Source organism: Xyrauchen texanus, chromosome 31 (assembly GCF_025860055.1).
Source record: "Xyrauchen texanus isolate HMW12.3.18 chromosome 31, RBS_HiC_50CHRs, whole genome shotgun sequence".
NCBI classification, from domain to species: domain Eukaryota; kingdom Metazoa; phylum Chordata; class Actinopteri; order Cypriniformes; family Catostomidae; genus Xyrauchen; species Xyrauchen texanus.
In genome coordinates this window covers 10250079-10268467 of record NC_068306.1, presented here as the reverse complement: position 1 = coordinate 10268467, position 18389 = coordinate 10250079, and the positions used below count along the sequence as shown (strand labels likewise).

At 38.7% G+C, this 18389-nt stretch overlaps 2 protein-coding genes across 9 annotated transcripts in view; one reads left to right on the top strand and one right to left on the bottom strand.

The window, feature by feature from the left end:
• The window catches only part of LOC127624804 (calpastatin-like), a 711053-nt gene that overhangs the window by 79482 nt on the left and 613182 nt on the right, over positions 1-18389 (top strand). The gene's annotated exons all lie outside the window — the stretch shown is intronic.
• The window catches only part of LOC127624802 (glutamate receptor ionotropic, NMDA 1-like), a 45332-nt gene continuing 28444 nt past the window's right edge, over positions 1502-18389 (bottom strand). For 2 of the 8 annotated variants that reach the window (XM_052099715.1, XM_052099717.1), the window contains 12 exons: positions 16821-16951; positions 16534-16698; positions 16037-16155; positions 15496-15608; positions 15243-15391; positions 14895-15052; positions 13948-14109; positions 13572-13681; positions 13091-13236; positions 9133-9159; positions 8617-8727; positions 1502-3535 (listed from right to left, as the gene is read on the bottom strand). In XM_052099715.1, the coding sequence (XP_051955675.1) occupies positions 3467-3535; positions 8617-8727; positions 9133-9159; positions 13091-13236; positions 13572-13681; positions 13948-14109; positions 14895-15052; positions 15243-15391; positions 15496-15608; positions 16037-16155; positions 16534-16698; positions 16821-16951 (1460 nt within the window). In that variant the 3' untranslated portion in view covers positions 1502-3466. The remainder of the gene's footprint in view (positions 3536-8616; positions 8728-9132; positions 9160-13090; positions 13237-13571; positions 13682-13947; positions 14110-14894; positions 15053-15242; positions 15392-15495; positions 15609-16036; positions 16156-16533; positions 16699-16820; positions 16952-18389) is intronic. The other 6 variants (XM_052099716.1, XM_052099718.1, XM_052099721.1 and 3 more) reach the window with 4 other exon arrangements.

Below are 18389 nucleotides of genomic sequence, written 5' to 3'. Positions count from 1 at the left end.
CATCTATCTGTTTGTCTGTGAGGGGCGTATATTCAGGGAGGGAGGGAGGGAGGGGAGAGGTAATACCCCTCCCCAATAATTCAGTCAAATCAACTAACCAACCAAAAAATTATCCACCCATCCAAACAACTAACCAACCAATGAAATATCCATCCATCCATCCATTGATCCATCCATCCAATCAAATCTACTAACCAATCATATCATCATCCATCCATCCATCCAATCAAATCTACTAACCAATCATATCATCATCCATCCATCCATCCATCCATCCATCCAATCAAATCTACTAGCCAATCATATCATCATCCATCCATCCATCCATCCATCCAATCAAATCTACTAACCAATCATATCATCATCCATCCATCCATCCATCCATCCATCCATCCAATCAAATCTACTAACCAATCATATCATTATCCATCCATCCATCCATCCATCCATCCAATCAAATCTACTAACCAATCATATCATCATCCATCCATCCATCCATTCATCCATCCAATCAAATCTACTAACCAATCATATCATTATCCATCCATCCATCCATCCATCCATCCATCCATCCAATCAAATCTACTAACAATCATATCATTATCCATCCATCCATCCATCCATCTATCCATCCATCCAATCAAATCTACTAACCAATCATATCATCATCCATCCATCCATCCATCCATCCATCCAATCAAATCTACTAACCAATCATATCATCATCCATCCATCCATCCATCCAATCAAATCTACTAGCCAATCATATCATCATCCATCCATCCATCCATCCATCCAATCAAATCTACTAACCAATCATATCATCATCCATCCATCCATCCATCCATCCATCCATCCATCCATCCAATCAAATCTACTAACCAATCATATCATCATCCATCCATCCATCCATCCATCCAATCAAATCTACTAGCCAATCATATCATCATCCATCCATCCATCCATCCATCCATCCATCCATCCACCCATCCAATCAAATCTACTAGCCAATCATATCATTATCCATCCATCCATCCAATCAAATCTACTAGCCAATCATATCATCATCCATCCATCCATCCATCCATCCATCCAATCAAATCTACTAGCCAATCATATCATTATCCATCCATCCATCCAATCAAATCTACTAGCCAATCATATCATCATCCATCCATCCATCCATCCATCCATCCATCCATCCATCCATCCACCCATCCAATCAAATCTACTAGCCAATCATATCATTCATCCATCCATCCATCCATCCAATCAAATCTACTAACCAATCATATCATCATCCATCCATCCATCCATCCATCCATCCAATCAAATCTACTAGCCAATCATATCATCATCCATCCATCCATCCATCCATCCATCCATCCATCCATCCATCCATCCATCCATCCATCCAAACAACAAATCATCCAATGAAATATCCATCCATCCATCCATCCATCCAAACAACTAACCAACCAATGAAACGCCCATTCATCCATCTGAGGTCTATTTATTGATTTGATCAAAAATAGAGAACACAATCAATTTGTTGTGGTCTGCTGCTGACATGACAATTTTATTGGCATGCAGATATGTTAGGTATATACTGTATATATTTGTCAAAATGCAAACGTGTTCATTAATGGAAATATCTAAAATAAACTCAAACATAGATGCAGCACTCATTTAAATAGGACTCATTCTCAACAAATGTATGTTTCTGCATGGAGATATGTGATGAAATTTGTATAACTGCGTTTGTGTAATTTACAGTGTGACAGTTTCTCATAAAAATACTCCCTTTTATCAACATTTTCTAAAAAATCATATGACAATCTAGTAGTCCAAGTAGTATACACTGAATTCAACATACACAGGCAATGAAATCAGGTATAATACATTGTGCCTCAACCAAAGCAATGAGAAAAACATACTGTATATACACCTGTCAGTTATGAAAAGTAAAACCTAAAGCTCATAGGTAATTATATGCTAGACTACAGAGAATGTATGCACTAGAGGATTTTGACATGTTTGAACTGATATTTCTGAAAGAAATCGAAGTCTCAGTTTTACAATGAGTATTTCGATAAAATCAAACAGCTGAGAATTTTACATATTTCACATTCTTAAATGTACATTTTCATATCACTTATGAATATTACAATCAACATTTGGCATATTGCATAATTTCTATATACATATAGCTTTCGACAGAATTCACATTAAAGTGCTAGTTAAGTGATATCTCTTACATGGGTCATATAAATAGCAGTGAGTGAACATTTACTGTAAACATTTCTTAAGAGTGCAGCTTTGTTGATGTTTCTCAACCCCAGATCTTGGGAAACGGCCAGATTTCACATCTATCCAAAAGGTGTGTACAAAACTGTAGCACCAGAATCAAAAGTAGGACCACACTTGGGTGTTTCTCATGCAAAAGGTCTCTAAGGTCATCTGTGAGGATGACACAAAGAGATGTTTTGCATGAGAGGCCAAATGCTAGTTAAATGTAAAAACCAGGCCCCTTGATGCACCCTTTAGACTGAAGATGAGAAAAACCGCATAAGGACTTAAAAAAAAAGTTCTAATATTTCACATTTAGGATAGTTGGAAGGAGAGTTTTTAATAAAGTAGTGTGCAAATTACAATAATTCACTTATAAGCCCTAAAATATGTTATTTTAAACATTAATCATGCTGAATCTATTCTCTGTGTTGGGTAGAGGCGGAATGGTTTCTAGATGTGTCTATATATTGTTTTCCATAAGCCTTGAGGGATACATTTACATGCATATTACATGCATAGGGCTGACTGGCTAAAACAGTCCCTCTTAAGGGCAAAGGAAATTATACTTTAATCAGTAAAGCTAATTTGCTTCATTGGCTGACATATCCCTTTATAGATTAGACAGACAAATAATCAAAAGCAATAAACAAAGTAAGTAAACATGTTTTTAAAGTAGATAAATATGTTTTAAAGTCATATGTAAACTAACTAACTAGTTAGTCTGTTATACTGGCCTTAGAATTGGCCTCTATAAATGAAGAGTGATGTTTTTTTAATTGTAATACAACTAATTGTAATACAATTTTACTGTACAATACTTAAGAATAATCATAAAACTATTAAGAAGTGTTTCTACATAAACTGAACACATTTATACAGAACTGTATAATGTATAGCATCAAGCTGTGAAGTGGTTTGTGTGTTTGCAGCACTCCAGTGCATTACAGTGGCATGCCATCCCCTGCAGATGGCCTTGCTGACAGTTCTGTAGTAGATGAAGAGGTTTGTTGGCTCCCCATAAAGGTGAATTGGCTCAGTAGGTTTCGTCCATGATGGATCCATTGTGCAAACCTAGAGGAGTGGGACTACAAGTCTTTCCCTTCAAGGTCCATTTTGTTTGTTTTTAAAGAACGAACATGTCTTTATCTCTCTCTAAACTCTCCCTCTCAGTGCCTCACACCACTGTGCTGACAGACGGGTCGGACAAGTTGAGTTGGCCCGTAATGTCTGTGGGTGGGAATTGCTGTAGAGAGAGGGGGAGAGAGACGGGTAGAAAACACAGAGAATATTAGTTGACCCATTACCTTTACACCCCCCCTCATAGCTCAGATGGAGTTCCTTCTTTACCCCCAAAGGCAGCACATAGCAAGTGAATGCGAAATGATGACTCAAACCTTCCATCTTTCAGATGTCACCAAAATACTTTAAACTTCACTCTAAATTTTGCCTTTAGGGCAAGGCTCTGAAGGACTTTCGAGGCTAACATTCTTACAATAGTCTAAAACATCCAAAAAGATATATGCATATTTTAAAGAAAAGTGTTCTTGCTGCTATTTTGCTGCCTTTAGGAGTTATTCAGAATAATATTAACGAAGAGGAAACAGGGTCTAAACTGTGAGATTTTTACAGGTCACCCAATTACTTTTGTTTTTGAAGTTTATCTATAGCTACAGTGGCCCGAAAACGTATTAGGACACTGAAGCCGAGCTTGAAATAAACAAAATATCATTGCATTAGATAACAAAATATTACACCAACTGGCATTATTTTAAAAGCACATCATAAAGCACTTTTCCAAGCAAAAACACCAAAAATGAGTATTGTTCAGTTTAAATGGTAAAAAAAAATAGATATAACTCTTAAAATAGGCCCCAGTATAAGTCATACATGCAAAGTTAATTGGCATGGCCATGAAGTTTTGGTATTTTCGTGCAAGCATGGACTAAGTCTGGATGCAAGTGGGTTTGGTGGAATCGCACGCACAATGCACTAATGGGCTTGGTCCAGTGCAATTTAACTGGGAGGACCTTCTTCTCTGGTTATTGAACCATCTGTGTCCAATTATACAGTATGTGTTTTTTCCTTTCAAGCACCAGTGATATAAACAAAGAAAGCACAATCATAAGAAGTTGATAGTGTGAATGGACTGTATGCAATGAATTAGAAGAATAAAAAAAAGTTACTTTCTTTTGGACATTAACTGCATCCTTTATGAATGTCACACATATTTCTAGGCCAGTGACATGCTCCTTTTATATGCATGGAAAGTGTGATTCTCGTCAGAATTTGGGCTTGCGCTCCGTTAAAGTATTGAGAATGATTAGTAAGACTTACATTTTCATCTCTGACACACAAATCATGGCTACAAGAACAGTGATTGTATCAGCACGCACTTCACTTCTACCGGTCGATTTAAAAAAATCATACCAAATCCAGATATTTTAATCTCTCCAACTTCTACCACCTGCTCCTTTGCAGTGACTTAAAAAAATACCATTACAAATGAGATCATATGTACAATTGTTAATATAAACAAAATAATAATTGAAAAAAAAAAAAAAAGAAAAAGAACGAACTATGGATAGTTTAAAACAGACCTCATGAATATTTATTTCAAAAATCGGCCATGATAGTGATCGCCAAGAACTTTATTTGATTTTCCACTATATTTTCAGAGTTTGGACATTAACTTTATTACCAGCTGCTGGTGGAATCTCCAAACTTAGGAACTGAATTTTGACGTTGTGCTGAAAACAGACGTGGTATTGAAACATCTTAGAAACAGATAATTGCGCTAAGGACAAATTGCGTTTTGTGCCACTTCATTACCATACTATACTCCCACAATTTGCATGCAAACACTCCCACCAATGCCCATTTGTGCTCTGCGCTGGTGCAAAAAATGCGCTTAGAATTATCGCTCTCACAAAAATTGGATAAGATGTAGCGCACAGTCGAGCCCACTGTTAAAAATGAAGATAAAAAGGATTTTGCCACTTTCTGGTTGTCAAACTTAAGGACATGTTCCACTATACATTTTATCTTCAGATTATGCTAAATTACACATGTGGTTACTTTGTCGGGACATATGTGGAGACTTGAGGAGAACTGACTTCATACATCCTAAAAACTTGTTAACCATTGGTTAAAGGATATTGCAAAATGGCTGAGAGAAGTAAAGTTAGTTTTAAGTAAAGCTATAGCACCTATTAAGAAAAGCTATAGCACCTATTAAGAAATGTTTTGTTACTTATTTGAAGGTGCCACATGGTTTGATATTTTATGATCTAATGCAATTCATACATTTTTAATTGTGATTTAAATATCCAAATTGTTTTCAGTTTCTATTTAAAATAATAGAATAGGTTCTCATTCAGCTGAGGTTTCTGTTTCCTCTTTCGCAGCCTATATGTGTTAGAAGGGGAACAAGCTGTTCTCTCACGTGGCCATCTGCAGTGTTGGGTTGACAACTCCCAACCACATGCAGGTACCCAGTCAGAATAGCAATAACCACAACAAATCAGTTTTTGCTTTCATTTTAAATTTCTGTAAGCTATAAAATGTCTTGCAATAAGGCTTGCCGTGTTGCAACGGCAAGGACATTTTAAATAAAATAATTTGATCTAACGTTATAATTACATAACGTGTTTTAAAATGGATCCTTGCTGTGGCAAAACTGTGAAAGTGAGGCACAGAGAGCTTCTTTGGTTAAGCTATGGCAACTTTACAAAGTTGGCTCTTCTCAATCAGGTTCAGTTATCTTACAGTCTGTCAATCATGACTGAATGCAATGTGACAGACTGATATTTGTAAAGAATCCATATTCCATAAGCAGAAATGCATATATTCTGATGGAAAAGCAGCAGCAATAGGGCTTTAGATTGCTTTGATTTGTAAGAATAACCATTCTGCAAAAAATAAGGACACATACATCTTTTGGGTGTTTAAGTTTCAAGTTCAGAATTTCTGATTAAAAGTTTACATGTAGCCTACATGTATTTTTAAATGTAAGAATAATAGTAGCTTCAGATAGAGAAACTGAGACTTGCACTAATGTGTACGGTACTTTTAATTAGCATGTGTCCTCTTTTATAGCTTACTGTGTTTTTTATTCTTATGGCATTGTGAATAATTCGCTTTTTTTTTTTTTTTAAGCTCAAAGAAATGATGCAACAATTCTAAGGTGATAATTCTTATCTTCAAAATCATCATCATATTGCAGAATAGATATATTCAGCAATATGTCTGACACCGGAAGTCATTTTTCTTCCCAGCCTTGGTGTTGCGTCAAGAATGCCTCTAGCACGCCTTGAAAGAGTTCTTATGTTCACTTAGAGGGCTTGCTGTTGGCACTTCCAAATCAAGCCCACAGTGCCCCCTGGTGATAGACAGTGAATCCTCAAAAGAGACTCATAAGTGAAATAAGTGCTTGTATCATCACTACCAAACAAAACAAATGCATCTACTTATACAAGGGAAACCAAAACATAGTCTCTACTTCTACGACACAAAATATTGCATGCTTGCAGAGGAAGAGAGAGGCTGTGTAGCATGTACATCATGTGGGGGATGTCAACAGTTATAAATCCATATACATCCATTTATATAAAGAGAAAGAGGCAACACTGATATCAAAATAAGAGGATGATTAAACACTGAATGATTGGACCGTATTTCTCTTTTCACATTGATGGCGGTGTCCTTTCTTAACCGTTGACCAAACCCAGCGTCACAATATTTCCCATTCTCCTCATTTAAAACAGAAAAGGAATAAACAATAAATAAATCTACAAGTAGTGTAACATACAGTAGTAGATGGTGCTAAGGTGTGCTCTACTTAGAACACATATCCCAAACAAACAGACATGAAAAAAAAAGGAACAAAACCCTATAAAACATTTGTGGCGCCATAGACAAGAAAATGATTATCATCAGTAAAATAAAATTCATCCCAAATTCTCTCTGTGACTTGAAACATTTTACCATGGCATCATAACAATTCTTTTTTTTTTTTTTTTTACCAAAGTAATAAGAATAACTAATTGAAAAAAAGAATTGTGTTGTTAATATATATATATATATGGAGCACAGTGGACCCCAAATTTTGCAGCCGTCCAATTCCTTGCCTTAAAAATACAGAGTACGGTTGATGTCATAACCAAAACTGCAAGCAAAATCTAAGTTTGACGCTCTTATACAAAACTTGCTATAAAAAATAAAAAAACTTAAATCTTGATCCTATAATGGTCTATTAAGGAACAGTTCACCCAAAGTGCACATTTCGTTATCATTTACTCACCACCATGTAGTTTTAATCATGTATATGCCAAGTTCAAGAATACAATTATATAATTAGGGTTTAGAACAACATAAGTGTAAGTAAACAATCATCATTTTTGTTTTTGGGTGAACTATCCCTTTAAAATCGGCTTTGTCGGGACCTTAAATAAAACAAAAAGACAATTGTTGTTAATTGACGATTCCAAACTCTGAAAGGGAAGATCAGCTGTTTAAATGAAAAAAGTTAGTCCGCATGGTATCGGTTGCTCTGATCAAACACCACAACACAAAAGCATGCCTTCGATGGAAAAATCTCCGAATTTTGCGAGACTGGCCATATCCATCACATTACGCAGGATACGGGAACAAGTCACACGCACAGATACAAATAAACACATCACACAGAATATTTGGCACACACACACTTCAACCCACACAAACAGACACTCCACATCCAGAGGTTGCAATAGGGAGAGAAGCAGCCCAGGAACATCAGGCATTGTGCAGCGCCCCCTCCCCTTGGAACAAAACTGATAAAACCATGTGTCAAATTTACAGATTCATTGGGTCCTAAAACTGTTTGGATTTACTCTTAAGGATGGCTATGCGCTTAAGTCGGGCAGTGGTGGCTCAGTGGTTGAGGCTCAGGGTTACTGACCAGAAGGTCGGGGGTTCAAGCCCCAGCACCACCAAGATGCCACTGTTGGGCCCTTGAGCAAGGCACTTAACTCCAGGTTGCTCTGGGACAGGATTGTCCCTGTAATAAGTGCACTGTAAGTCGCTTTGGATAAAAGTGTCTGCCAAATGCATAAATGTAAATGTAAGTCCTAACCGAGAGATGGGATCTTGATGGTGACTCGATGACTGACTGACAGACACGTGGCCGAGATGCTAGGAATGAAGGAATAACCAGAGAGGAATGGGACTCTCTTGGTTTCAAGACATGACATGTCATTTAAGATAGGAGAAAAGAGAAAGACAGATGGAAAATAAGGTAGAGAGACTGGGCGAGTAAAAAGAGATGCCATTCCTTAACCTCCTTACCGTGTCTTTGGAGGACCTACGTCTCTTGATGCTGGACGCCAGGGTTGTACTGATGGACCTAAAAGAGGGTTTCATTTTTGCGTCGCTGTCTGCGCTACCACTTTTCCTATCCTAAAATAAATATATGTAGAACAATTATTCATGCCCTTTGGCGGGTTTTAATCTGCCAAAACCAAACCCCCTCATTCCCTGTTGATAGCCTATCTTTACCCCAACTATCTACAGATGTAAATGGAAGTTAGACTTGTCTTTTTCATGCATTTGACACAAAGCAAAGAGACTATGAATTGGTAGAGGATCAGATTTGGTTGCATAAAATGATGGCACTTTCAAATTCCTTGTCGTCCATGGTTTACAACGTAAACATAGTAGTTTGGGACCCTTGTGTTTCTTCCCTCCCACCATCCAACAAAGGTGCCCCACACTGCTACTCTCTAGCCTCTACAAAAGGTTTGAAGGTATAGCACAAGACTGGGTGTGTTTGTGTAAGAAAAGGTCGAATTAAGATATTCTTACATCCTGAGTCTCTACAGAGGAAGAGGGCTGCATTGGGGAGGAAGAAAGAAAAATAAAATGAATATTTATAGTATAATATGACTTTAAGATCCAGATGTAAAAGCAGAGGCAGCAAAATGAGCTTGCTGAGGAAACAATGACATCAAAGAAGCCAAGCAAAATTGTAGTATCACAAAACAAGCAACACTTCAATAGGGAGGTAGAGCAACCAATAAAATGCCAAAATGAGCACAGGATATGAAATAATACTGATCAATACATGGATACTTATCTGAACCCTCTTTGAGCGTTATACTTTTTGTGAGGTATAACGGAAATTCACCCCACATGTGGGAAGTACCAAGGCATTGCAAAAGGTATGTTCGGGGTTCAATAAAAGACTAGCTCAATGGACGGCATATAAAGTCAATTTCCACCAAACAAATTAGACTCCTCCCTTAGTTTTTGTTAATAAAAATAATGCATGTATGCAGACAATGGGAGAAAACACACTAATATTCTTTTGTGGATTCAAAACAGCGGTCTGGCAAATGACCAGCTCAGCTCCATGTAAACAAGGACGCTACTTCAACTTCTTTCTTGCAGACATTGTGCAAAACAGCCTGATCCCATGAACATTACATAACCATAGCAACATTTTTGCAAAACAAAATCATGTGCTTTATTACATTTATCGCTGCAGTTTCCCAGTGAAATGTCCAGTGAGGGGTGCCAAAAGAGAGTGAAATGGTGTCGTAATCAGACAAGGTTTTTAAGGTGAATTTTTAACGAGGAAAATGTACCTCCCTAACCTAAAACTAAACCTAACTTCTATTGCCCTAAAAGCAAATAAGATGTGAATAAAACAGACATCCTTACTCTACAACAACACCTACTATAAGCCTAACCGATAGTGTACTAAAAGCAAATATGACTTGAAAAGTACATTTTTTTGAAGCAACCACGTTCTTTTCTGTGCTTTCTGACACTTTTGTCTCATGTGTCAGCTTGTGTGCTTGGCTGCGCACGAACCTCGGTAGTGCTGTCAGAAAACTCCATCAGGTGAGCTGCCGTGCAAGCTAATCATGTTAGAATAAGTGTGTAAATGTAGGTTAGTCTGCAATACAAGCATTAAAATGTATTGGTTTTCAAATGATGCGAGTAAAAGTGTTTCGATATCATAACACAGCAGTGTGTGTCAGTAATAGAGCAAAAAAATAAGTGTTTATAAATTAGTAATCAGCAGTTGAACTTGTGATTCGTGTGAAGGTGAATAAAACGTTGTAGTGCCTAGTGTTATTTTCACCAGGAAAGCGCAGCGAAACTGAACACGGCACGTAAAACAGAGCTGGCAAAAATGTAGTTATAGTTACGTTCATTCTATGATACTTGGTTGGTGCAAAAGTTACTTGGTTTACACAGGCTTTACTGGCATTATGTTGCCATGACAATGAATGTTTTTAACATTTACATTTTAAGTAAAGATATAACTGGACAGCGTATAACTGGTGTTAGCCTCTATAATTAAGTCTCATGCCTATACTATACTTATGACTATAAACGGTGCGTATTTTAAAATTTCTTGTCTGACCCCACTTTCATTCAGATCTTGTTTTTGATTTTTCTTCTTTTTTGTTAATTAACAACATTATGCCACAATTCCTGTCCATCGAGTTTAACTTGTATTAAACCCAGAACAATCCTTGAAGTGTGGTGTGAATTTAATCTAGACTCATGCAGAGGGCAGTAGTAGCAAGAATGTGAATACAATTAGCAAAATGTGGATAAGAAATCAGTAGGTTTCATCGAATGGAAGACTTTTGGATCATCTTCACAATTGTTTTCGTCTTCCAAAAAATAAAAAAATCGACCTCCTTGCCTTAACAATTTGGTGACTTACCATAGTGTTTTTGCAGCCTAAGAAGAATTTAGAAAACACACTGCTGTTACAATATTTAACCTTCAATTTTGTTTTGTTTTTAAAGAAAAATGAAATAACAAGCTATTTAGGCTGTGGTCAGAACACTATCTGTGCATTAGCATGCTGGACCCAAGCAGACAACCGGAACAGAGACACACTTGAAACTGGCTGCAAGTCTTGAAGGAATGTCATGAAAGCACGTTCACTGTTCATTTTGTTTTGCATCCTCTGTGAGTATCTTCTCTTTTGATTTTCCTGAAGGCACTTCGAAAGGATTCTGCTCCAACAGACAACTATTAGCCAATATAATATAGGCAGCATACAGTATGTTTTTGACAACTATTTGCTTTTGAGACCACAGAGGAACTGCCAAATGGATTAAGCTGCAGACTGGGCAGGTTATTCAGAAGTGCAATGTTCCCATAACACGGTTTTCTGTATGAAGGTGCAATACACACATATGCAGATGGTGGATTTGAAAATAGAAATTGATATGTATACAAGTGTCCAAACAGAACATAGATAATATTTTCATAAACAAGCTTCCAAGAAAGTTGCTACCATCAATTGTTTTTTGTAAATTACTGTGCAGAAAGGAAAAGCCGACATGATCCGCATTCTTAAATTCAATGTGAATGGTCTATGCAAACTAACAGGATTTGTTTAATTCAATCTAATTTGTTGTGATTTTATTTGGCATATTTCTTCTTCTAAGATACATATTTAATTCAACAGGAAACAGTGTTCTCAACCCATTTTACTTCCGTACGGTGATGTATTTGAGTGAAACAATAAATTCAACATGAAAAACTAGGTTTTATCTATTGAGAATTGATCGCCTCATGAAAAGTGGTCTCTACATGGTGGTTGGAGGGGATGGGTTGAAAAGTAATAGGGCTTGGTGAATCATTTGAAAAGGTAAGTCATTTTAGAGGTAGAGCAAGTTATTCAATGTGATCTTTCATCAAAAGAGGCAATGAATCCTTCAATATAAGACCAGGAACATGGATAGGGTCAGTTTTGATTTCATGTTGACTTTTGAGTATATTGGACTTTGTGTTTGCTTATCCTTTTTCCATAAAAGCCTACATGTATATACTGTACATACAAAGGCAATTATACAAGTAATTGTGTGAGGCAGATGGCAAACACCAATATTGACCTGCTGACAAAGGTTTATCATCACTGCGGTTTATTTTATGGCAGACGTGTGACCTTTTGACATTTTTAATAAAAAAACATCATGAGGATCTCACAGCCCCCCCACCAAAATATCACAGACCCATTAGGGCTGCATTCCACTTCACTTTAAACATAGACTCACTAACTACCCTAAGCACTTCAATTTGGCTGCCTCTATAATTTTTATATTTGTCAAACTGTACTGCATAATTTAGGGCACTTTAATTATTTTCATGGTTTATGCCATGAAAGCAGCTTCACATTGGGATGAATAACGAAGCATATCTGCTATTTTACATATACTGATTCACATAGCAAGGATGATGTAGCAACAAGATGGATCAAATCATTTTAAATACTAAAGATGGAGTTCCAGCCACACCCACAGCTTGACTCCCTGAGCTCTCTTTAATGTCCTATTGGGACAGACAAGAAGGAGGCTGACTGAACCAGAGCAGGCTGCCCTGCTTAAAAAAAATAAAAAAATAAACAGCCTAGCATAGTTTGCTAGTCTTAGCTGTTCTCCCAGCATGGTCAGATTCGTCTGGTATGCTGGTTTTAAAAGGGTTTTGGGCCCTTCCCAGCTGGTCAGGCTGGGACCATCTAGACCAGCTAAGACCACCAAAATTGGTTTAGTCTCTGCAGGTTGGACAATCCCAGATCAGCCCTGGAAATTGAACAGAGGCTGTTTGATCTCTATTGGCCGTATTGGAAACCCAGGAAAAATATGCAGACATTAATAAGAACAGGAGGATCTGTTTTTAAGAGAGGTGCATACTAAGAGCTTGAGACCTAAAGCCCCTTGACAAAAAGTCTGTTGGGTGGCCATTTTAACCCTTGTTTTTACATCTTGTGTTGTAGGGGGGGAGACCTTACCTGTAGGTTCTTCCTCCAAACATTTACGGCCGCAAAGGCTAGCTGCATCTGCTTCCTGCGGGCGTCTTTATGGCGCTTGTACGCAATCTCAATGAAGATTAGGAAGATCCCTGCTGCAATGCCACCAGCGACTAGCATGAAGACACCTGTGAATAGGACGGATGAATAGAATTGTCAGATAATTCACAGAGGTGACACCATATTTTTCGAATTAACCCACAGATGAGCTGAACGGGGTGAAGCCTCTGTGTGATGGAGTCCAAATGTATCACCTACATTTTTATGGCCTGCTGCTGAAAACCATGCAAAATAGATGGATGTTCAATGTCAATGAGCTTGTTAAAAATGTGAGCAACAACACAGTTGAGTGTAAAAATGACATCTAAAGGCATTGGACAAAAAAAGGCCCCAATACCTTACCTACAGTACCTTTTTTGTCCAATCTCTTTTAGGTTACTCGGTACCTATGAGTGGACCATACCTGCCATATTCTCAAAAGTGAGTGTGGCTGGGGCATTGCTTCTTGAGTCACATTCCTGGTATCTCACCCAGGTTTTATCTAGGTCCTCCATGAAGCCATTCTCATGGGAACTGCAACGGGGTGGAGGGGAGCAGGAAAAGAAGTTAAAACATTAATACGTTGCTTTTGGAAGAAAATCCCACAGAAAAGTCACAACCACTAGCATGTACAAACAAACACATAAACAGTATGTACTAGCACATATAGACAACAGAGCTGGGATAGAAGAAGGGAAATACACAGAGAGAGATGATGAGTAAGGGTCCAATGGTGAGATTTGTTGTACAACATAAAACTATAGAAAAGCTTACAATATGCTGCTTTAGCTGGGACAGACCTGAGAATAGCCAGGGACACATTCTGTTTCCAGGGGCTGTCCTTGCGCATGCCTATGCCAAAGCCCGAACGGAAAAACAGCTCTCCCGTGGTCACCAGATCGCACTTCTGCGAGGCTTCAAACTCCAGCACCGCAGAGTCCCAGATGAAAGCATGCAGCTTGCTGTGGGGGCAGGGGGGAAGGAAGGAGGACGGGAAGGGTTGGGGGTTACGATGCAACAGTACTGTGAGAAACAACACACTTGTGGCACCCACCCACCCGTCTTGAGCAGCTTTTGTTAACAGAAATCAAAAGGCAAATTAAATCCAATGCCGGACGAGTGGAGCTTTGTCCCACATTGGATTCCCAGAATGATGTTTTTGCAGAAAACCTGAAAGAGTTCTTCAGCTAATTATTAAAAAAATGTATATTTGGTGGACTCTGGGCTGGGTTATGGGCCAGGGTCACAGGTCAGCGCAGTAAGTGCTGGCACTGATAACGGTGTTCAATTTGAGCATATTCAAAGTAGTCACCCTTTGCATAGAATTTGCAGATATGTACTCTTGACATTTTCTTAACCAACTTCTTGAAGTATCACCCTGGGATGATTTTTAAACAGTATTGAAGGAGTTCCCATCTATTATGGGCACTTGTTGACTCCTTTTCTTCATTAATTGGTCCAAGTCATTGATTTAAATTGTATTATTATTATATTTTAGTTTTGTAATTAAATACATTAATATGGTGGCACAATTATATTTTTGTCTACAAAACTAATTTCAAACATTTAAGCATACACTTTCAGATCAAAAGATTTTTAAGATCATGAGAAACATTTCAGTCAAGTGTTTCAAAGGTTTTGACCGGTAGTGCATATGCCTGTGATCTGCTGGCCCAGGACCCTTAAGACTAACTGACTGACTGACCATGGGGCCAGACCTGCTGGTGTCTACCATACGGGGACTCACTTGTCCCGAACAGCCTGGATGGCTTCAGCGGCACTCTCGTAGTTATGCTTCTCCATGTGGCGGTACATGGTGCTCAGTTCAACCTGACGGCGGAAGTAAATATCCACCGAACTCTGCTTTACTGTGGCATAGATGAACTTGTCTGATGGGTTCCTCAGCTGGAAACAAAAGAATTGTACAGAAGAAAGCTCACACTACAGTTCATAGAAGGGAACCAGCTTAGACCATGTACACACTAATATGTTTTTCGTTTGAAAGGAAAATGCCATTCCAGTGTGAACAAGAGGTGTAAACGTAGCATAATCAATGCTTTTTCAACTGAAAAATTACTGAATTTGAAAAGCATACCCTTGGGTCATTGATGCCGGTGATGCGCTCCTCAGGCCGGTCCAACACCAGAAAGGCAGCCAGGTTGGCAGTATAAGAGGCTACTATGATCATAGCGAAGCCAGCCCACACCATTCCCAGAATTCTTGCTGAAAAACTACGGGGGGCACCTGGATAACATATACATAGTCAAACATATGTAAAATAAATCTGTTTAAAATATCATTTTTAGTCATTTATCATGATCATAAATGGCGTTTGACTTTCACAACACCTTCTCCAATTCCAGAGTTCAACAAGACTCCCCAGGAAAACCACATAGCTGAAGATAATGTGAGGGCATCCTCTTCTTCTTCTTCGCTGTTTACTTTAAACCTTCCAAATGGGCTGGGAAAACCAGGTGAGACAACGAACATGGTGAGAATAAGCCCAAGACTACCCAAGTGGCCTTCAAACCAATACTTCAGTCTCTCAATGGGAAAGATATTCTTAAATCATTTTGCATTGACCAAAATGGGCACAGGCAGAATAATCAAGGATGTTGAAGTGAGGCAAAGAGATGGAGAGCAGACAGGAAAAGAGACCAGGCTCACAAAGTGCAGCCACCCAACCTTCTCCACCTCCATGACACTGACAATGACATGTTCAGGTCTCTCATGTACTTGGAGAAATCCTGCAAAAAATGTGCTACATGGCTCCAAATGAGTGAAACCAACTAGCAAAAAAGACAGAACAAACAACAAGCTCACACAGCCACCCCATGGACACCCCACATGGAAAAGCTAGCCACTCTCTCAACCCAACGTTTCTTGTACCTGAACCGGTCTAGTAGGTAAAGCATCACCGCCACCACATGCACTGAGAGACCCACCAGTAGCCACAGTGTGCTTTGGAATGGCTGCATGAACGAGTCCAGCGTACTACGAGGAATTTCCTATAACACACAGTACATGTTCACTTACAAATATTTCGCATATTTCAGTCAGTATTTTTAAATGCTCTGTAAAAGGAACATACATTTTTGGACAGATGAGGAGACAGCAATAAAGTTGTTGCAGCTGAAGAAGCTGAGCATTCTTAAACATATAGAATGATGAAAAACTTTTGAACTATTGTATTCCTTTTATTTTGGATGTTCATACACATTGTGTCATGAACACTTGGACAGACAGATGAAAACTGTAGCTCAATTATAACTGTGCATGTAAATGTACTGACTGACTCAGTACCGAACACAACACTTTATGTAGAACAAAGGGTTCTGAATTCTGGACCTATTTCTGGACCTCGAGGTGGCATTATTTTGATTTACCTTTTTCACGAGGATAGTGAGTCCTTGGTATTTGAAAGGCTTGGAGAATTCTATGTACTGGGCTCGTTCATTGTTAATCGTCAATGGAGCAACAATCATATCTGCAAGACCACCCAGGAGCTCACCCATCATGCCATTCCATTCCTTCTTGTTACTGTTATTCACCTGAGACCAAAGAAAATTATCTCAATGATAAACAGAAAGCTTTGTAATTTGTCACATTAACATTTCATGTCACACAAATGTTTCTATTGCTTTAGTTTGAGACAATGTGAAACTGAACTTACTCTTTCCTGTGTTCCGAATTTTCCATCTGCCACTAGGTGCACTTCATAGGTGAAGTTCATGGTCATCGCCAGCTTGATCAGGAGGTCAACGCAAAATCCATAACAACATTGGGGAACTATTGGGCGTCCTGTAACCATACCAGAAAAGGTGAAATTTCATTCCATCTGACAAAAGTAGATCTGGAAATATCAATGTTTGAAAGCACACCACTCTCAACCCACTCACCACAATGCGAAAATCACTTGCCCATTTACAGATTATGTGTTTTTTATTTTAGCTGGCAACATCATTGAGGTCTGATCAATTTAATTACCATAAATTCAACTTTAGCTCTGCTTCTGAGCCAGCCATAGATATTTTTAGATGCTAACTAAATATAATATTAACAAGCTTTATGAATTATTTTTCAAGCTGCACTGACCACAACTCTTGCAGTCAAAATAGATTTACTTTCACCAGCATCTAAAATAGGTACACACAATCCTTCTATAATAACTTTCACAATTTACCATGCAACTTATACACTCACCTAAAGGATTATTAGGAACACCATACTAATACTGTGTTTGACCCCCTTTCGCCTTCAGAACTGCCTTAATTCTACGTGGCATTGATTCAACAAGGTGCTGAAAGCATTCTTTAGAAATGTTGGCCCATATTGATAGGATAGCATCTTGCAGTTGATGGAGATTTGTGGGATGCACATCCAGGGCACGAAGCTCCCGTTCCACCACATCCCAAAGATGCTCTATTGGGTTGAGATCTGGTGACTGTGGGGGCCATTTTAGTACAGTGAACTCATTGTCATGTTCAAGAAACAAATTTGAAATGATTCAAGCTTTGTGACATGGTGCATTATCCTGCTGGAAGTAGCCATCAGAGGATGGGTACATGGTGGCCATAAAGGGATGGACATGATCAGAAACAATGCTCAGGTAGGCCGTGGCATTTAAACGATGCCCAATTGGCACTAAGGGGCCTAAAGTGTGCCAAGAAAACATCCCCCACACCATTACACCACCACCAGCAGCCTGCACAGTGGTAACAAGGCATGATGGATCCATGTTCTCATTCTGTTTATGCCAAATTCTGACTCTACCATCTGAATGTCTCAACAGAAATCGAGACTCATCAGACCAGGCAACATTTTTCCAGTCTTCAACTGTCCAATTTTGGTGAGCTCTTGCAAATTGTAGCCACTTTTTCCTATTTGTAGTGGAGATGAGTGGTACCTGGTGGGGTCTTCTGCTGTTGTAGCCCATCCGCCTCAAGGTTGTGCGTGTTGTGGCTTCACAAATGCTTTGCTGCATACCTCGGTTGTAACGAGTGGTTATTTCAGGCAAAGTTGCTCTTCTATCAGCTTGAATCAGTCGGCCCATTCTCCTCTGACCTCTAGCATCAACAAGGCATTTTCGCCCACAGGACTGCCGCATACTGGATGTTTTTCCCTTTTCACACCATTCTTTGTAAACCCTAGAAATGGTTGTGTGTGAAAATCCCAGTAACTGAGCAGATTGTGAAATACTCAGACCGGCCCGTCTGGCACCAACAACCATGCCACGCTCAAA